Genomic DNA, 21,976 nt, shown 5'->3' with positions numbered 1-21,976 from the left:
CTGAGGTCAGATTTGAATTTAGATCCTCCTGAATCCAGAGCTGGTGCTTTATCCACTGAGCCACTTAGCTGCTCCTTGGATGCTATATATCTATTAAGGCCTTATACATCTTTAGCACCAAGATTAATATGATTACAGTAAGAACATACTTTCAGGTTAATGTGATGCATTTTACACACATTAACTCAGCTGATCTTCAAAATAGTCCTATTGACAATAAAGTTAATGCAGTGTGGTTAGCGTACAGAGTATTGGGCTTGGAGTTGGGAAGATATGAGGGTGGAAACCCTGCCTCAGATACTAGCTATGTGACCACGGGTCACTTAACCCCTTTCAACATCAGTTTTCTTTTCTGTAGAAAAAATAATGGTGTGTTTGTCTCACAGGGTTGTTTTGAGGACTGAATGAGAGTATTTATAAAGCACTTTGACAACTTTAAAGTACTATTTAAATATTAGCTATTACTATTCTCTTCATTTTGCAGATGAGGGAACCAAGGCTTGACAGAAATTCCCAGGGTTACAGTGACTGAATTGGAATCTGAACCCAGGTCATCCTGACTTGAGATCCAGCACTCATAATGCACACAGATGCTACCATTCTATTAAATAGATATTCAGAGATAGAAGAGGTCACATCCAAGGGCAAGTCAACTAGTCAGGTTGGTTTTCCACTGTAACATATGAGTCTCTATATACTCTTCTTCAAACATCTGCACATGGAGCACTTACAGTTTTGATGCAATATGAAATTGGCAATAACATTTCTGTTTCTACAGCATTTTATACCAAGTACCTCCTCTTACAAGAATCCTGTGAGGGAGGTAATGTGAACATCATCATCTCTATTTCACAAATAAGGAAGCAGAAGCTCAGAAAAGAGGAATAACTTGCCTCGTCATACAGCTAGGAAATGTCAGTGCCAGGCCTTGAATCCCTAATCCCAGAATCTCAGAATTTGAAGGTTCTCCGGAAGCCATCTTTTTCACCCCTCACCAAAATAAGAAATTCCTCTAAAATCTCTCTGATGTGGTCATGCAGCCTCAAACTGATTCCTAGTTCAGCATCTTTATAATACATCCCACTATCTGTCAGACACTTTGCTTTATGTTTCTGAAATAAAGTATCCTGAATAGGGAGGAAGGATGAGAATTTGGAACACAAAGTTTCAGAACTTGATGTTACAATTTGTTTTTACATATAAGGTGGGGGAAAATTCTAAATAAATGAAATATAGTATCCTAATGATATACCTTTATTTAGTTTCCTCAGCTGTAAAAAGAGGATAATAATAGCACCTATCTCACATGTATTGTGAAGATCAAATGAGATAACATTTGCAAAGCCCTTAGCACAATGCCCAGCACATAGGAGGGACTTTCCTCCTTTTATTAAAAATATATAATGGGACAGCTAGGTGGCGCAGTGGATAAAGCACCGGCCCTGGATTCAGGAGTACCTGAGTTCAAATCTGGCCTCAGACACTTGACACTTACTAGCTGTGTGACCTTGGGCAAGTCACTTAACCCCCATTGCACTCCCCACCAATATATATATATATATATGTATATGTATATGTATATGATAAAAGGATGTAAATTCTTTTTCTCGATGGTTAGAAATTGAATTTCCTTTATGTGATCCAACTGACCTTTGTTTGAATAAATTTTATGCAGTCCACTTCTGACTGGAGAATAAATCCAACATCCTGATGCAATATCTTTTCTCTCAATATGCTTGCCATGGCCATATTCCTTTCGGAGTGGGGTAAAGGATGTATATTTTAAGGCAATCCCAGAGTCTTTTGTACTCTGAGACCTGGGACTAGAAACCTAAAACAGTTAATAGCATAACATTTATGTAAACCAAACATTGATTTCTCTAATTCACTAATTCTAGAAACATTTAGAAAGTGCTACTTTTGAGTCATTAAAATATAATTCCAATAGTCACCCAAGGGAAAGAATTATAAATTGATATATAATATTGGTGTTTGACTAATAGGAACTAAGTATAAAATACAGGACCTTCAGTAATACTGCAGTTAACCTCAGTACCGCCTAATTTGAATGACCTGAATTACAGAATATTACAGCTTGAAAAGACTGAATGTCAGAGAGGTGGGAGGGATCTTAGAACATGGAACACACAGTGTTTCAACTTGAAGAGATCTTAGAGATCATATAATTCCATTCAATCCAAAAAGCATCTAATAATCCCATGGCACTGGGGGGAAAAGGCAAAATGAAAAACAATTCTTGCCTTCAAAGAGCTTATATATTAAACTGAAGAGGTCCTATCTCCTATTTTATGGAGGGGGAAAATGAGGCTCAATTGAAGGGAAGTGACTTACCCAAGATCACAGAGTTAGTTTGCAGCTAATATTATATCATTACTCAAAAACATAGACTAAGATTAATAGCAATGCATTAAAAAAATTCAGTGGTCAGGTTTTAGTTGGAATATTCTATGAAAATGAATTGGGTAATAATATATATTTTTTTAAATCCCCCCAAAAGCATTACATATTTCTTGAATCCGCATGGTGCTATAGGAAAAAAACCAAAACTCAAAACCCTCAAAAAACTAGATATGAAGTTAAAATACCTGGGTCCAAGTTCCAGGGATATGACAGACCTTTAGCTTTGTGATTACAGGTAAGTCACTTTTATTTCTCTGGGCTCCAGTGAAACAGTACTATGAAATCTACATCTATAAAAGGGGAAGAATATGATAACTGTACTACTTTAAAGGGTTAGGGGCAGCTAGGTGGCACAGTGGATAAAGCACAGGCCCTGGATTCAGGAAGACCTGAGTTTAAATCTGACCTCAGACGCTTGACACTAGCTGTGTGACCCTGGGAAATGTAATGATAAGAGTGACACCACCTGCTGGAGAGTTACTGTAGGAAAGCTCCTCCATGAGGAGAAGGCATCTGAGGGCAAGCCATGCGGCTTTTCCTTGGGCGCCAGGAAGTAATGTTTGCTTGTGGGTACTGTCTATCAAAGCTACCAGCCAATTAGCTTGGAGGTGTGTGTGTGTGTGTGTGTGTGTGTGTGTGGATGGGATGTTTCCAATTTCACAGGAGGCTTCTGGGAGGAAGAAGGAAGCATTGGGCCTTTTTGTTCCTGACCTTGCCATGGCAGGTCAGATGATGAGATCTCTTAGAAATAGTTAGATTTTTACCTTTCTCTCTGATCATTAGATCCTAATGCTCTTTAATAAATACTTAAACACTTAAATACTCTTGCTAAAGCTTCTAATTTATTGGTGACCACTCATTAGATATTTTAGACAGTATAGCTAGAATTTTAGTCCCTTACAGAAAGTCATTTAACCCTCATTGCCCTGCAAAAAACAAATAAAAATAATAAACTACTTTAAAGGGTAGTGAGAAAAGCACTTTGTTAAACTATACTTTTACTTATACTTTGTTAAACTGTATACTTTTCAATGTAAAAAAAAAATAAACCTCCTTGAGAAGTTTCTGGGTTTTTCCATATACATTTAAAATATCAAGACCCTATATCGGTGGGGTTTTTTCCCCCCCAGGGCAGTGAGGGTTAAGTGACTTGCCCAGGGTCACACAGCTAGTAAGTGTTGTGTCTGAGGCTGGATTTGAACTCAGGTCCTCCTGAATCCAGCACTGGTGCTCTATCCACTGCACCACCTAGCTGCTCCGCCGCTCCCCCCCCCCCCCATACCAGCATTTTTACAAAGAAACCTCTGGTCTTTTATCTGGGGGTTATTCTCTGATTTACTACCATATTTAGGAAGAGGACATGCATACTTTGTTATACTTTCCCATAGAAGAGTCATGATTCACCCCCTCATTGTGCCCCATTGCCCAAGAGATTTCATACTTTTGATGATGATGATGATGGCATAAAGTACCAATATCCTCGTCTCTTGAAAGGATCAGCTATGCTGCTAATGTAATCATTCTGGTGAGAAAGGGTACGTCGGAGCTCTGTGATTTCATCCAACAGACTTTCTATTTCTCCTTTGCTGTCTGTAAAGGAATTGTGACACTCTCAGAAGCTGGGGGGTAAAACCACAGAGTTCATTTCTTCAAAATATCTGCAAAGTCCTAATGTGTGAAAGGCAATGAAGCTTAGCAATGTTTTAAAGCTGATTTTAGATCTGGACTTTTTGTAACTGGTGACATTTAGGTTTTGTAGAAGTTTTATAGAAAAACTGGGATACAAGTACTTATATCAGGATCAATGTGTTATTATTTTACTGAACTTTCTCAGTATTGAATTACCCTTCAATATCTTTGTATCTGGGCACAGCTACATGGCACAGTAGAGTATCAGGCCTGGAGAAAGGGAAGACCTGAGTTCAAATACAGCCTCAGACAATTACTAGCTGTGAGACAGTGGGTAAGTTTCTTAACCCTGTTTGCCTCAGTTTTCTCATCTGTAAAATGAGCTGGATAAGCAAATGGCAAACCAATCCAGTATCTTTGCCAAGAAAACCCCAAAAGGGGACACAAAAAATTGGACACAATTGAAAATAACTAAATAAACACCCCCCCCTTCCCCCTGCCCTCAATCTTTATAGCTATACTTTAAGGATCTGTGATGTAATCAGGATAGTATTCCCTTTCCACCAAAACAGATCACAACCCCTCCATGTCTTCGCTGACTGTGTGTTAATCTTTTCTTTGGTAGCTAACTCCCGGAGTTAGCTTTGTCTTTCTCCAGGGCAGCACTTAGATTACAGATACATAATCCATCACTATATTAGAAACCTTTCCAGCTTGATAGACCTGTCAGAGTTATATCCTGATAGTAAAGCTTTAAGAAACTCTGGGTCACCTTTATGCTAGTAGGAGGCATCAGAAAAGGACTTTAACAGAAGCACTACATCTAAGGATAATATTAAATAGATTTATGTTTAATAACCACTGAAAGAATTTTCTGAAGGTAAAAGTAGGACAACTTAATTTTTAAAAAGGAAGATCTATATGAAAAGGAATAATAGAAATGTCACTTGTCTATAAATAGGGGAAGAAATCAAACTAAAATACTTTACCAGCCCCAGTCTGATCAAGTAAACTCCACAGCCTTTCAATTTCTGCTCTTTGTCTTCTCATTATATCATTCAACTGATCAATTTCTAGCATTTGGGAATTTGATCCAAAGGCACCTGGATCTGCTTTCTCCATTTCAATGTGAAACTATTAAGACAAAAATAACCAAAGTTCCAATTAAATTTCTCTTCAAAGCACCTACCCTTACCAAGTGATCCTTATTCCAGAAACCTTCACTACATAGCATGATACGGTAGAGAGGATGCTGGACCAAGTCTATGACCTCTAGGTTTGTCATTTCCTGGTTTTATGACCAGGAGAAAATCATTTCACCTCCTGAGCCTAGCTTCTCTGGACCTTGAAGTAATAGCACTTTGTAAACCTTAAAACCCTATAGAAATAACAGCTATAGTTTTTAGAGCAGGCAGTTCTTTGTATCCATATCTCATACTGTTCTATATGAAGTTGCTCAACAAAATCCCCTGAGTTGTCTATTATAATAATTTAGTTACAGGATTTCATAGGGCATATTAATAAAAACCCTGCCAAGAAAAGGCTGCAGGATGCATAGTTTTCCATTTCAATGACTTTGTTTATATTTTCCCCCAACCTGGAAAGCTACTCCCCCCCCCTCCATCTTTATTCAATGAACTCTCTTATCCATTCTTCAAGGCTCAGCTCAAAAGCTACCTCCTCCAGGAAGCTTTTTTTTTTCCTTTGGGTGGGGCAATGAGGGTTAAGTGACTTGCCCAGGGTCATACCAGGAAGCTTTCTAACAAACATTTATTTTATTTTTTCCAATTACATGTAAGGGTAGTTTTCAACATTCACTTTCATAAGATTTAGAGTTCCAAAATTTTCTTCCTCCCTCCCTCCCTTTCCTCCCCCCTCCACAAGACAGCAACCAGGTTATATATGTACAATCCACAAGTGCACTTTTTATCAATTCTTTCTATGGGGGTGGATAGTAAGCTTCATCATTAGTCCCTTGGGATTGTCTTGGATCATTGCATTGCTGAGAGTAGTTAAGTCATTCACAATTGCTCATTGAACAATATGGCTGTCACTATGCATAATGTCCTCCCAGCTCTGCTCACTTCACTATACATCAGTTCATGAGTCTTTCTAGTTTTTTCTGGGAGCATCCTGTTTTTCATTTCCTATAGCACAATACCATTCCACCACAATCATATACCACAGCTTCTTCTGTCATTCCTCAATTGATGGGCATTCTCTTGATTCTCAATTCTTAGCCACCACAAAGAGTTGCTATATTTTTTGTACAATTTCCCCTTTTCTCTTTTTCATGATTACTATTGTTAACTGTTTCCCTTCCATCCTCTTCCCTTCCCCATGATATTTATTCTATTATCCATCTTCTTTCATCCTATCCCTCTTCAAAAGGGATTTGCTTCTGTCTGTCCCCTCCCCTAGTCTGCCCTTCCTTCTTTTGCCCCTCTCACTTTATCCCCTTCCCCATCTATTTTCCTGCAGGGTTAGAGAGATTACTCCACCCAGGTGTGTGTGTGTGTGTGTTAATCCCTCCTTGAAGCAACTCTGATGAGTTTAAGGTCTTTGAGCCTTTTCTGATTGTAGAATTCTGAGTGCAGAATTCATTTACTGCCCTGCTCCTCCCCCATCTCTTCCCCTACTTCATAAGCCTTTTCCTGTTTCTTTCATGTAGGATTTCACCTCTGCCCTTCCCCCTCCCCCAATGTATTCCCCTCACTTCTCAATTTAACCCTAAAGATGTCATCATGGGGCAGCTAGGTGACACAGTGGACAAAGCATCCACCCTGGACCCAGGGGGATCCCAGCCAAAACCCAGCCTCAGACACAAGACAGTCACCCACTGCATGACCCCAGGTATGTCCCCCAGCTCCAATTTTTTATGGTTCTCTAGGGTCTTGTATTTGAAAGTCATTTGCCATTCAGTTCAGGTCTTTTCATCACAAATACCTGAAAGTCCTCTTTTTCATTAAAGTCCCATATTTTCCTCTGAGAGATTATGCTCAGTTTTGCTAGGTAGGTGATTCTTGGTTATAATCCCAATTCCTTTGCCCTCTGGAATATCATATTCCATGCCCTCCAGTCCTTTAATGTAGAAGCTGCTAGATCTTGTGCTATCCTGACTTGCGCTCCACAGTACTCCACATCTTATGGGGCAATGGGGGTTAAGTGACTTGCCCAGGGTCACACAGCTAGTAAGTGTCAAGTGTCCGAGGCCGGATTTGAACTCAGGTACTCCTGAATCCAGGGCCAGTGCTTTATCCACTGCGCCACCTAGCTGCCCCCCTGAATTCTTTCTTTTTGGCAGCTTGTAATATTTTCTCCTTGACCTGAGAGCTCTGGAGTTTGGCTATAATATTCCTAGGAGTTTTCCTTTTGGGATCTCCTTCTGGAGGTGATTGGTGGATTCTTTCAATTTCTAGTTTATCTTCTGCTTCTACAATATCAGGGCAATTTTCCCTGAGAATATCTTGAAAGATAATGTCTAAGCTCTTTCCTTGATCATGGTTTTCAGGTAGACCAATAATTTTCAAATTATCTCTCCTGGACCTATTTTCCAGGTCAGCAGTTTTCAAACCAGGAAGCTTTCTTTGAGTTCTGCTTTCCACCCCATCCCAATAGTAGGATCATTCCTTCCTTAAAACTTCAAATAAAACTTTGTACCTCTTTTATACTATTATTATATTCCTTTTAGTACATATTGATATTTATGTCCTAAATCCTCTCCTCGATTGGGTCTCTGAAGGCAGGAATCACGTTTAATTGATCTCCCTCTTTCCATCCCGGTGCTCTGACAGTACCTTGCATGTTGTAAACGCTTAATAAATACTTCACAGAGCAGGTGCTGATTAAATGAACAAATGAGTGAGAGGCACTTACTTGCTTTTCTTTCTGCCTCAGGAGGTTCTGCAGCAGCTCGATCTCTGCCTCTGCTCGGGTCAGGTCCCGGGCTGCCTGGGCTGCCTGCCTGCTGAAGTGCTCAGCTTCCTGGAGCCTCTAAAATGACAAGGAAGGTTCAGAAACAATAAGCTCCCTTCTTCAGTCCTACTGGTTTTCACACACTCACCCTCCCATGAGCCTGCATTTGTGTGGTGTCCAATACCAGAAGGGCTCTCCATGTTTCTAGGTCTCACTCGCCCTATAAGGTCTCTTCCCCAAAGTTTCTGCTGGGTAGTTTTGTGCTTACTGAGCTCTCTCTTTAGTAAGCTGCTAACAGTGTGTATGGTCTATGAGAGATTACCTAGAACACAATAAAGGAGTCCTTAAGAGAATGATAAGAGCTGGAACAGGCCTTAGAAATAACCTCATCCCACTCATGTACACGTTCCATCATGTGCCATTGGCACGCCTTCCTCTAAGGTCTCGCTCGGGTGCCCCTGCTGGTCCCCACAGCAGAAAGTGGCCTCTACTTTGTCACTTCACATCCTACCTTGAATCATATGTCTACACCACAGCAGCCCACCTCTCCCTTTAGGAGGGGGGCTGTGTCACTTCTCATCTTTGTATTTTCTGTGTCTGGGATTTTGCCTTACAAAATACTTTCTAGAGGCAGAGAGCCCTCACAACTGCTGGGGACAGGTAGGTCAGGAAAGGCCTTGTGCACAAGGTGGCCCCCCGAGATGGAGGAGGTTTGAAGATAAGATCTCTAAGAAAGGCTAGAACATCATGTATGGAAAAGTGAGTATATCAGTTTGACTGGAACAGGAAGTATATGAAGGAGAAGAATATGAAATAAAATTAGAGAAACAGGTTGGGCAGGACTGTGGAGGGCTTTTAACATCAGGCTGAGAATTCTTTATTTTATCTTGGGGGCAAAAGGGAACCACTAAAATCTTCCAAGTAGAATAGTGAGATGGTCACTGTTTTAGGAAGGGGGGAAATAGGAAGGAGGGAGACCAATGAAGGGGCTACTGCAAGAGAGCAGGGGAGGGAGGTAGATAACAATCTGAATTAGGAGGCAGCTGTGTAAATGGAGAGAAAAGATGATGTGGAGGTAGAATAAACAGCAAGTGCTTAACTGTTTGTTGAATTGGGGGATAGGGTTGTGTCTTACTGTAAGACATCCTCCAGGTCACCCAACCTGGCACACAGTAGGTGTGTAATGTTTGAGTTGAACACAAGTGAGAGTGAGGACTGTGTTTTATACTTCAGTGTTCTCTACAGTATCTACCATAGGATGGCAGACATGTGTGGTAGGTGTTCATACTATTTTTGTAGGAAAAGTACTGAATTGTTGCCTTTACCTATTAATCTATGCTCTGTTGCTGGCTTCAGAATCTACTTATAGATAAGAATCTGTTGACAAGTTTGTTGATAATCTAAGAAAATTCTAGAGAACTAGGTAAGAGATACACATTCCCACACGCCCAAACGATGCTGGCATCTTTAGAAATGACCTCAATGATATTTATCTACACATAGAATCACCTCGGCACGATCTTGGTTAATCCTGAGGACAGTCCCATGGAGAGACTTCAGCTGGTCTTTGGCAATGCAAAGCTCTGCAGTTGCTTGTTTATCAGAAGCAGCCACAGCCTTCTTTAGCTCCTTCAGCTCTCTATCTAAGCCAAGGAACTGCTTCTGGGACCTGGCCTCTTCTAGCTTTTTCTAGGGGAAAAACCAAAACACAAAAACATAAAACTAAAAGCGATGAACCACTTTATAGAATGAGATTTAGAAGGAGGAAAGAAATACACTCTATCATAAAAAGAGGTTGTGCAAGATATAGGAAAAGACCACGAGATGTGAGATCAGAGGGTTTGGGCTGGGATTCTAATATGTTCTGCTACATAATACCTGTACGTGACATGACATTCAGATCTCTGGGCTCCAGTTTCTTCAACTCTACAATGAAGGGCTAAGATGACCTCTACAGTCTTACAATCCTAAATGGTTAGACTGTTCATTTCTCCTACAATGCAAATTATGCTACACCTACAAATGAGAGACTTGGAATAAAATTGGGGATCATTTTTAACATCAATATTCTGGGAATTGTGACTTTTATCAACAACAGTTACCATTCCTATAAGAACCTTGATGTTTTTCTTACAACAATCCTATAATGGAAATAGTTTGAGTGATGACCTTTCTGTCTTTCAGATGAAGAAACAGGGGCACACAGAAGTTAAGTGACCTGCACAAAGAAATGCTCAGGAAGTACTTTGTAAAATGTATGGCACGACCAGAAATGGAAGCTATTGGTATTATATTCACTCCTAATGGTCACACAAGAGTAAGTAGTAGAAACAAAAGATTCTGAATTTAGGCCCAAAGCTCGCTCCCTCCCCTCCACTTTATCATACTGCCTCTCAACTGCAAGATCTGAAAGTTAGAAAATATTTTAAAGATTAGTACTCTGTTTTCTTCTTCCCCACCTTATTCTCTAAATCTTCTAGCTGTGTAAGGATCCTCTCCTTTTCCTCATCAGCTTCCTGAAGCTGAAGATCTGTGAGGCCTTGAATTTCTTCCATACTCTTTAGATTTTCTTGCAAATATTGAATTTCATTCTCCAGCTGTTGAATTTTGGCCTCATGCTGCCTTTTATCAGACTGAATCTGCAAAATAAGCAAATTTCAACTATGGTATTCAATAGTTATTAAAGAATATTATCAATAAACTGTCAGGGAAATTACATTTCCATTATCAAATGGTAATCCTGAAAGTTTACGCAAAAGAACTGTGCAGGAAGATAAATGATGGTTCAATTTTGAAAGCTTTCCAGTACATATTTCATTGTGTCATCAATGTATCATCATGACAAGAGTCATATCCTTCTACCACTATACTTGAGAGACTTGATACATAAATATAAAAGAGACAGAACACACTTCCCTGCATTCCAAAGCAAAGAGAATACAACATGAAAAAAGGAAATGAGTTTTCTTTTTTTGAATTGGAAAGGATCATAGAACATAGCACAGAACATTAGAACTAGAAGGAAACTACAGCTCAAAGAAAACTTACAAAAGATACTGTTAGAACATAAAACATCAGCACATAGAACGTTAGAACATAGGACATGGACTACTAGCATTACATCACGTAATTTAACTCTTTCATTTTGCAGGGGAGGAAACTGAGGTCCAGACAGGGGAAGGGACCTGGCCACAGTTATACGGCTAGTAAGGAGCAGAATGAAGAATAGAACCCCGGTTACTGAATATCCATTTTTCAAAAGCCATTTTCCACAGAGAATTTCAATCACACCCAGCTAGCTGTATTCTTTGTAACAAAGACATTGTTTCCATCAGAAGGGAAACATTTGTAAGCTGTTGAGTGAAAAGCACTACTCTTCCCCTGCAGCTGGATCACTGTCATTTAGTTCTTGAGCTCCTTTCTTACTCTTGCATCTGCTGCTTTTTCGCAGGCCTTCCTGTACTCCTCTTGTTCCTCTACCAGTTTCTCCTTTTGAAATGCCATTTCTTCCTGCAGTTTTCTCTCTCTACCTAGTGCCGCCTCTTTTTCCTGCTGGGCATGTGCAAGGATTTCATTGAACTGCTTCTGTAAATCAGCAAGGCTTTTCCCTAGAACATCTGAAGGACTGAGGCACCTGGCAGAGAAAAAAGACAAACAATATAAACAGAAACTGTCAGTTTATAATGCAGCCATATGAAAAAAAGAGACTGTTATACCAATGCAAAATGATGAAGTTTGGTACAACAGGAAGAGGCATTTGCTTTAAGAATCAATATTTACTGAGCTTGAATTATTTGTAAGACATGAACAGAGTACTTTGCCATTAATTCACTGTGTAACCTTGGGCGATTCATTGTCATTAGTCTTCAGTTTTATCACTTAAAAAGTAGAGGAATGAGACTAGATTATCACTAAGGTCCTTTCTAGTACTAATATTCTATTATTTGAGTGGGTTTAATAATAGTTATAACTAGCTAATAATAACAGTAATTGAGATTTATACGGTTTACAAAGTACTTTTTCCATATAGGTATCTCAAACTTAATGTATTCAGCACTGTCTTCCCTCCTAAAACTATCCCTCTTTCTAACCTCCTCTTTAATGTGTTAAGGAAACATCACCCTCTAGAAATATGAGTTATTATTATTATTCACCAAGGACATGAGACTTCTAAAAAAAAAGCACACAAGCAAAAGTTGAATTTTCTTATTATTAAAAATACAGGCCATATAAAAAGTTCTCTTAAAAACTCTTCATCCTTATGCCTCTAATCTAATGTCTCTATATTTCCAGCTTTAACCACTGGGCATTGTGCTGTATTTCAGCTATCTTATTAAGATATAACTTACCTAATTTCCCCAACTCCTGTTTCCAACTTTCGCTTGAATTCCTCCACACGAGCTGCTACTTCTTCGGGATGAAGCAAGCCATCAACCACATGATCGAGTTCATTTTGAAAATCTTTAAGCTGTTGTTTTAAGAGACTATTGTCATCCTGGAAAAATAAGGGAAAAAGGTTTCACATTCTTGAAAACTACAGTTTTTGTTCCTTATCACATAATTTTGATGTCTCCCTTTGGCCTATTTTTAATTTGAAAATAATCTTTTCCACAGTACCTAGGTCCATGCACCAATTAAAAACTAAAACTTGAGTATTACCGCTTCCAAAAGAATTTATACCACTATCTCTGTTTGATGAAATTGCTTTGGATTTGCACATTCAAACTCTAGTTATTTCATAGGCAAGACATATTTATAATTTCCTGAAACAAGACAAAACTCCTTTGATCTTTCAAATAAAAATAAACTGCTAAAATTTCCATGACTTTAACGCAAAGTATTTCTAAGGTATAGCAAAAACCCCAAACTGAGAAAGGTACTAAGATTCCTTCCAGTGTCTCATTATGCATCCTCAAAATGTGCCACTGGATGAATGGAGGGTGAGGGTATATATAGCAGAAAGGATACTCTATTTGTAATCAAGAGACCTGGGTTCTAGTCTTTTCTTTGCCAATTCCATTGTATTAGCCATAAAACTTTGGGCAAGTCTCTTAACATTTTTTGACCTGTTTTCTCATCTGCAAAATGAGATGAATGATATTTGTGTTAGGGACCTCACAGGGATATAGGTCAAATGAGCTAGTACACATAAGGTTCTTTATAACAATAACATTGAATAATAAATTTAAGGTACTATTATTTTTGTGGATCAATCAGTCAACAAGTATCTATTAAGTTATATCTATTTACTAGGCTCTGGAGATACAAAAGGTCCTACCTACCAAGCTTACAAGAGTGCAGGAATGCATTCTGTCATCACCTAAAGATCAGTCCAGCTAGGTACAGTTAGGCTCATTGTCAGAAGTGTGATTAAAGATATTACCTCCAACTGTTTGACTTTTGAGCACAGTTCATTGTTTTCCTGTTCCTTCTTTTCTGAGAACTGGGCCTTGCTGAGAGCATCTTCCAGGGCCTGTCTTTCATTTTCAAGTTCAGCTTGAAGGGTTAAGTGTTCTAACTGTCTCCAGAGAAAAGTCACATTAAAATGGATACAGAAGTAGTTCTTGCAAACTAATATAAAATACAAAAAGATAAGCAAAAGCACTAAAATTCACTGTTATTGTAATATTCAGAATAATATATATTTTTTCCAATGGTAGGGGAAAGAAGAATAAGTTATTTTTGTTCATTAAAAGAAGAAAATTTAATTTAAAACCATTTATATGGGGGGCAGCTAGGTGGCACAGTGGATAAAGCACCAGCCCTGGATTCAGGAGGACCTGGGTTCAAATCTGACCTCAGACACTTGACACTTACTAGCTGTGTGACCCTGGGCAAGTCACTTAACCCTCACTGTTCCACCAAAAACAAAACAAAACCAAAAACCAGAAACCAAAACAAAAAAACCATTTATATAGTATTTCTCAAAGCTGTTCTGGAAACTTCCCATTGGTAAGGCAAAAAATTCTCAAAGAACCTTAAAATAATAATAGTAGTAGTAGTTTGTATCTTTAAAGCACTTCATGTGCACAAGTTCTGTATTTATATTAGCTCACTAGATCCTCACACAAGGGAAGTGTTGGAAGTAGTATTATTTGTTAAAAATTTTATTTAGATTCTTCCCCAAGTTACATGTAAAACAATTTTTTTCCCACCATCGGAAGTATTATTAAACTAATTTTAGCAATCAGGAAACTGAAATTTAGAGGCTTCTCTATGGCCACAAAGATAGTGCTATGTGTAAGATTCAAGTGCATGTCTTCAGATCCTGAGGTTGGTGCTTGCTCTTTACTGTCACACCTGTCTCAAAGTTAGGTACACTATCTCTTCAGATACAATGAAAGGGTTCCTGCTGCCTTTATTCCACCCCTCACCTGTTTGAGTTGTTTGAGCTTCTCTACTTCCTCCTTGTGCTGGTTACTTTCAGCTTCCTTGGCTCTGAGCTGAGCCTCAAGTTCCGCTTCATAGGCACTTAAATCTTTTTGGGTCTGTTGAAGGGACAGGTTTGCTTCTTGATGCTCTTGAAGTAACAATTCCATTTCAGCAAGTTCCTGAAAGTACATAAACGTTAATAATAATAATAATAATATGCTTATCTAACTATAATAATAGCTTTATGGTTTGCAAAGCACTTTACAAATGTTCTCTCATTTGATCCTCACAACCACCTTGGGAGATAGGTGCTATTATGATTCTCACTTTTTCAGATGAGGAAACTGAGGCTGACAGAGGTTCTATGACTTGCCCAGAATCACAAAAGTATCTGAGGCAAAATCTGAACACAGGTCTTCCTGACACTATGCCCATCATTCTGTTCATGGCCTCACCCAGATGACTCACAATCATATGTATCTGCTTTATGTCTATGACCCTTTTCTAAAGGCAGCAACATGGTGACATTTTAATGTATATAAGCTAGAATCTCAGAGTTGAAAAGGCCTTTAGAGGTTGTCTAGGTATACACCATATTTGAGACACACACTCCTTCTATGGAATCTTTAACAAGTGGTCATTCAGTTTCTGGTTGAAATCTCTCTAGTGATAAGATAAGTCATTCTGTGAAAAAGCAGTCTGTTCCAAATTTGGACACTTATGATTGTAATGAAGTTTCTCTGGAGCCACATAGATCTCTGCTCCATCTTCCATATGATAGCTCTTTATATATTTGAAGACGATATTAGTGTCCCTCCTCTAAGGCTTCTCTTTTCTAGATTACGCATCCTGATATATTTTTTTTAATGACCTTTTTATGACCTGGCTTTAAGTCCCCCAAACATCCTAGACATTTTTGTCAATACTCCAAGATATGACATGAAAAATTTGACTCAACATTCCAGATATGATCTGACCACAGCAGAGTACAATAAAACTACTATCTCCCTCTTTATGGAAAGTAGATTTCTATCAATATAACTTATGATTAATTATAATTACACGGATTTTCTGGCTGTTCTATTACAATGTCAGCTCCTAAAAAGCCCAAGGCGAATTAACATTAATATTGTAATAACGGCTGTATAAATATATATACAAACTAATTTTTAAAATGTGGCTGACATTGGTGAAACAACTAATAAGTTACTTAGGGGCCGTTCTTTAAAACAACAAAAACAATGATAACTGGTTGAATCAATTCCAAGCTAGTTCATATACAAACCAAAGGCCAGAAGGAATAATTTTAGTGACTACCAATAGCAACATGAAAATGTTATACAAAATATAGTTTGTAGTCATTTAAATTTATTCTTTCATTGGTTTTTGTCCTAGCAATTTAGATTTGGGTTATTAAGCTAGACTCTCAAGGGATTTTGTCACAATATTATGGATACAAGACTTGTAATGGAGAATGATGAATTAGGGCAAAAATAATTTCCAAACAAATTAATCTCAGGTCTTAATTTGAGTTTGGGGAGAAATGGGGACCAAGTGGGGACACAGTAATGTACACAATGACATACCAAATAGAATGGATACAGAGTTGTATAATACTAGAGGTGGAAGGGACCCCTAGAGCCCAGAATGTTATAATACATATCATTACAATTAGAGGGAGGTTTTGGAGATCTAAACTCCAATCACCTTTACAATTTGCCACACAGACTAGCAATTCAAAAAGTCATTTAAAAGAATCTTCATTTCATCAGGGAAGGGAGTTGAAGTTTTAAAAGTCTCACAATTTAAATGGAAAAAAAAATTCCAGGAAATAACTATTTAAAAAAATACATTCACATGTTTTCTCCCTCTTTAAAACTTTTTCTAATTATCTTAGTCAATCCTGACACTACAGCTAAGTCCTTTACATTTAAGGAAAGAAAAAGAGGCAAATGTGATAATCATACTTTTCTCATATTTTCTGCCTCCATAGCGGCAACTTCCAGCTCAATTTTCTCTTCTTCAAGTTTAGTCACTTTTTGCAATAAAATTTCTTTATCATTCTGTAGTGTCTTGCATTCATCCTGAACCTTTGTGACTTGTCCTTTAACATTTTCAAGGTAATCTTGCAAGCCACTGATGATGCTTTCTAAATCTTTCTTCAGGGCTTCATTGGCTGCTATCTGACCTGAACAAAAGTAAAGAGACATTAACATGGAAGCTTATGAAAAAAAATGCCTTCATGGTATAATAATCATAGCATCATTACTGTTTAATATTATAATAGATTATGCTTCTTATTAATAACATAATTCAACAAATTGCAAATGGCCTATATTTTTATTTCTATTATCAAAATACATACAGGGAGAGGAAAAATCACGAATATTCTTGCTACTGAAAAAAGGAGACTCTGCAAATACCACTATCCATTACTGTTAAGCCATATGCCTATTTCTAATATACACATGTATTGAAGGAATATTCGATGAAAGAATAAGGAAGGAACAGGCAGGCTTTCACAAACAACATTCCATAGCCTACTACTTTACAATCAAATGACCCAAACTACAGAGAATACAAGGTCCCACTGTGCTGCTTGTTGACTATAAAAAAACATTCGATCTGCCAGAACAAAATGCACTCTTAAAGCTTCTTTTCCAACATAGTGTCTTCCACTAATATGTTACAAACATACAGACTCACTGGAAAATGTAGCAAGCAACAACACGGTTCAATGATCCTCAGATTATTAATACCAAATGAAACATAAAATAGTGATATATTGCTCGTATCACAAATGGAATGAATTTAAAAGCATTTATTAAGCACTTAGGCAGGATTTCCAATACAGAATTCAAATGGAAGAGGGATTCCCTATAAATAGTGAGGTCTTTCAGATGCTCCTGTTTACAAATGATATTGAGCTTCCTAAACAATAATTATACTTACTCAAAAGCATTTGGTCTGACTATCCATAGAAGAAAAACCAAAAGGATGAATGCTTACTGTCCAGACCATGCTATATATAGTTGGACAGACAGACCACAGAACTGGTCTATTAGTATATATGTTTTGCACAGACATTTGTAGCTGGAACCAGAGTTGAAAAACAAGAAGATAGTGGACTGTAGGTTGTCATGCTGGGGTGGGAGTGGGGATAAGCTCCCATTCTCTATAAAATGCTCCAATGGTGCGTGTCTCAAATAGCCTCTGACAACCGAAGCCCAACTCCTGGCCTTCTCATGGCGGAACTGTTTCCACTAATAGGAGAACGGGAGGAGAGTCACTGGCGCCTTAAAACCAGTCGCTTTGGGCAGGTGGAGCTCGTCAGCCTTGGCAGGCAACTCGCCTAGGGGAAGGAACCCTGATTTTAAAGCTCCACTGCCTTGCGGCTATACCCATATATGGGAAAGGCTTTGGGAGTTAACCCCGAGGAAAAATCAGTTGGATGTTGGACATCACATCCCTCTGGCAACTCCTGCGGCAGCACTGATGCCAAACTGTATTGGCTCTGCCTCTCCTTTGGATCCACCAATGTTGCGGAGAGGGAAAACCTGCTGCATGGGCAACAGCTTGTTTTCCATATTGATACATACAGGCCAGCTGGAGAGGACACTCCAGCACAGCCACGCTGTGGCCTATGGCTCTTCAAGGCACTGATCCATGGTCATCCGTGACTGACGGAGGCCGTCCACTACTACTAGTGGACTGTAATGCATTTAGGAAACTGTACAATGCTTTTAATGACTCTCAAGTTTCTATCTGAAACAAAAACAACTTTTTAAACATCAATATTTTTCTGTTGATGCTATATGTTGTGAATCACAAAATACCATAATTTCTGAGGAATCTAAATTATGGATCACCCAAAGGGTAGTGGAGAGGTACATGAGAGGATATGAATAGGCCACAGCTCTGTGTATTTTCATATTACCAATGAAGCAAGAAGTATGAAGAAATATCCAGAAAGAAGGTAGACTGGTTCTTTATTAAGAGCGAGAGCTAATCAACATATAGCCTGGGTACTCTATCCCATGTACTGTTAAGAGACCTAGAAGAAAGTCTGAATTACATTCAGTGGACTCTGTGAAGTCTTTATGGGATTACATAGATAAGAGATGCACAAGGAGAGAAGACACAGCTTTGTGCGGTGCTGGAGGGTATGCCAACACTGATAGGATCATGTAATATTGTGTAAACAATGATTTTTAAATATGTAACAATTAAGATATATTTGCTATAACAATGAATAACTATAACTATTATCACAACAGCTAACATTAATGCAGCACTCTGGCTAAAAAAGTAATATATGTAAGTAATCTCATTTTACTCCTTGACAATGCCCCTTTGGAAGCAGTAAATGTAAGCATTATTATTCTCATTTTATAGATGAGAAAACTGAGGCCCAGAGAAGGTGAGTTGATTTTCCCAATGTCATACAGTAACTGAGTAGCAAAGCTGGGACTTAGAAGTCATTTGACTGTAAATCCAGTGCTATCTCCAGTACAGTAGAGCTGCTTCTTTCAGAGTCAGAGAGTGGAGTCACAGATTTTTTTTTTTAAGAGCTAGAAGGGGGAAGGGAAGGGAATAAGTATTTATATAGTGCCTACTAGGTGCCAGGCAGTGTGCTAAGTGCTTTACAAATATTATCTCACTTAAGGGACTTTAGTGAAGAAAAGGTACCTAAGAAAATGCAATGTTAGAACAAAGGTAACTGGATTAGTTCCATTTCAAGTGGCTTCTAGAATCTGATATCCTTACTGAAACTAATTTAGTTTCTAGAACATAATACAGTAACCTTATTGAAACTGATTCAAAGAAATGACCATGATTAATAATAAAATCTTTACCTTCAGTGAGTTGTTGCTCCAGGTCCTGAATATCATCAGTTTCCTTAGCAATACGCGAAAGTATCTCATCTAATCGGCATTCGAGCTGTTGATACTGTTTATTCATAATGTCAAGCTGCTGTTCTTTGTTTCTCTTCTGAGCCTCCACATGAATCTATGAATTTCAAAGATTAAAAAAAATATTCTGAAAATTCTTCTATCTTAAGAATTAAACTATAAGATCCCATATAAATAGGAGTTATTATTAGAAATAGCAACATTGGTTGTGATTTTTAAAGAAAATCTGAGGAATGATTGCTCTTTTGAAATTAGGATTTATTCTTGCCATTCTGTATAAGAAAACAATATTTCACTAACTTTAAAAGATTTCTTAAATTCAACATTGCATTCCAGGTAAAAGAATCCTTAAAAGGTTACCAACTCATTTTGGTATATAAGACCACAATTATAACAGTAGGTGTCACATGTCTACATGGCTTTTCAGTTTACAAAGTACTTTCTTCATAAGAACCTGTGATGTGTGAAGTATAAAAATTATTATTTCTACTTTACAGATGAGGGACCTGAATCCCAGAAAGATGAAATTAATTGCATAGATGATCACAATAAAGCAAAGGAGCCAAGTTCTCCATATTCTAAATCCAGTGTTCTTTCCACTGAACCAAATTGCCACTTTGAATACTGGGGAACACATGGGACTCCCTTATGCAGTGGTTCACATGGCTACAAAATCCCCAGGGAAAGTTTGCTTTTAAGTTCATGCCATCTTCTCTTGATTGTGTATCTGCCCATATGATCAAAAGCACAGAAAAATAAATTACCACACAACTATCATTCAGAAAGGAGCTTATATTAGAACCCAAATAAAGCTATAGCTCAAGGGCTAGGATCCATTTGAATATACAGAAACTAAACATTTCACAATTTTTAGATGTCTGCTACCCCCCCAAAATCACGTAAATTTAAAAACATGTAATAGTACTTACTATATGCAAGGCACTGTACTAGGTGCTAAGAACATAAAAATAGATGTAACAATAGCCCCCTGCTCTCAAGAACCTTATATACTCTAAAGGGGAAAAAGGACAAGTATATAAATAACTGAAATAAAAGGAAGGGCAACAGGAAAGAAGAGGTCCCAGGAAAAATGTCATGATAAATTTAAGGAGGGAAAGTTCATTTTTATCAGATGGAAGTAGGGATAAGAATGGCCTTTTCAAGGAATGGGGGATAGGATGGCATGAGTAGGGCTTAGAGACAGGAAGACAGAACAATGACAGGAAAAAAATGTATACCTGCTTCATCGGTTCTAAAAAACAGTATCCTAATAAGATGAGAATAATCTAATAATAATAATAAATAATTATTATAATTATTAAAACAATTGTTTTAAAATAAATTTATTTTAAAATACATTAAAACAATTATTATAATAATAAAACAAAAATATATTTTCCAAAATTTTTTCTCTTTTCTACATTACTATACTCCTATCTACGAGCAGCTCTCAAATACTACCTACTTAATTTGAGAGGAGTTATGATCAGAGGAGGGAATATCCACACCAACAAAATTGCAGATCTTTAAAGGTAATAAACTGTTATTACCTACCCCTCTGTAGGAGTGTGTACTAGTAGACTAAAACACCAAAGTGAGAGAGAGAGAGAGAGAGAGAGAGAGAGAGAGAGAGAGAGAGAGTGTGTGTGTGTATGTGTGTGTGTGTGTACACTCTGTGGGTACCTACTCAGACTAAAAAACAAAATTACATTAAAAGCTACCCCAATACATATAACTATTTCTTTTAGCTTAGTAGTAAATCCTCCACTAGATCCTTTTTTTAATGCAACAAAAAAAGTTCAATATGCAAATCAATTCTATTTTTAAAACAGCAAAGAACAGTTTAAACAACAGTACTGGACAATGAAATGTTTGCTGCTATGGAGGTCACAAAAGGACTGTTGAAAAAAAACCAGGAACTTAGAACTTGGCATTCTCTTTGCTTTTCGGGGATAGGGACAGGGAAGAATCCCCTCCTTTAGCCCTATAATCCCTCCTGTTAAAAACAAACAGCAATACCTGGGAAGTGTAGGCTAGGAACTTCTTAATTCCTTCTTCTACTTCATCTGCATTTCCCTCTCTGACAGTTGAATTTCTGCAAGAAACCTGAGGCTCAGTAACTTCCTATAGCTTCCGACCACATTCTCAGTAGAGAAGGAGCAGTGACGTTTCGTCCAATCACCAACTGCCTCTGTGGGCTGGTCTCTACCCTCTGTGCTTTAAATCACAACACAGGAAGCTGGGGAAGGGCCAATGAAGCTTTGGGTTTGCAATAGAGCTCAGCTTACGAAGAAGCCAGTTTGAGAGGAGTTGGTTTCTTTTTGTTTAGATGAGGGGAAATACTCTCAACGCAAAGATGAATAAAAATCATTTCATATCTGCTCGTGGGAAGTCGGTGCCGCCTGGAAAACTTTACAAACTATAATAGATTCTACTTTCCAATTGTAGCCTTTTTTTTTTTTTTAAAGTAGAGTTCTGATTCCTGTTGAAAACTTGGATAAATTGTTACCTAACTTTAAAATGAAATCTCTTTAGGCGTTATTCTGAACTTAAACATGATAATAAATAAATGAGCATTTTCATATATACAGCAGAACAAAAAAGAGTCTTGTATGTGAAATTGTGGACTTCTATTTCATACTGCTTGCCTTGAAAAACACACACACACACACACACACACACACACATACATAAATTCTACACATTCAAAAATCTCCTGTTTGTCT

The 21,976-nt window shown here is 37.9% G+C and overlaps 1 protein-coding gene across 2 annotated transcripts in view; it reads right to left on the bottom strand.

Annotated features, from left to right (window-relative positions):
- Window positions 1-21,976, bottom strand: part of CNTRL (centriolin) — a 109,514-nt gene that overhangs the window by 49,347 nt on the left and 38,191 nt on the right. For both annotated transcript variants that reach the window (XM_043989266.1, XM_043989265.1), the window contains 12 exons: window positions 19,194-19,347; window positions 16,305-16,525; window positions 14,340-14,516; window positions 13,349-13,483; window positions 12,315-12,460; window positions 11,392-11,599; window positions 10,425-10,604; window positions 9,475-9,654; window positions 7,927-8,043; window positions 5,040-5,184; window positions 3,863-4,011; window positions 1,651-1,831 (listed from right to left, as the gene is read on the bottom strand). In XM_043989266.1, coding sequence (XP_043845201.1) covers window positions 1,651-1,831; window positions 3,863-4,011; window positions 5,040-5,184; window positions 7,927-8,043; window positions 9,475-9,654; window positions 10,425-10,604; window positions 11,392-11,599; window positions 12,315-12,460; window positions 13,349-13,483; window positions 14,340-14,516; window positions 16,305-16,525; window positions 19,194-19,347 — 1,993 coding nt within the window. The remainder of the gene's footprint in view (window positions 1-1,650; window positions 1,832-3,862; window positions 4,012-5,039; window positions 5,185-7,926; window positions 8,044-9,474; window positions 9,655-10,424; window positions 10,605-11,391; window positions 11,600-12,314; window positions 12,461-13,348; window positions 13,484-14,339; window positions 14,517-16,304; window positions 16,526-19,193; window positions 19,348-21,976) is intronic.

This window comes from Dromiciops gliroides, chromosome 2 (assembly GCF_019393635.1).
Source record: "Dromiciops gliroides isolate mDroGli1 chromosome 2, mDroGli1.pri, whole genome shotgun sequence".
In the NCBI taxonomy this organism is placed as follows: Eukaryota; Metazoa; Chordata; class Mammalia; order Microbiotheria; family Microbiotheriidae; genus Dromiciops; species Dromiciops gliroides.
This window is presented reverse-complemented; position numbering and strand designations above follow the sequence as displayed.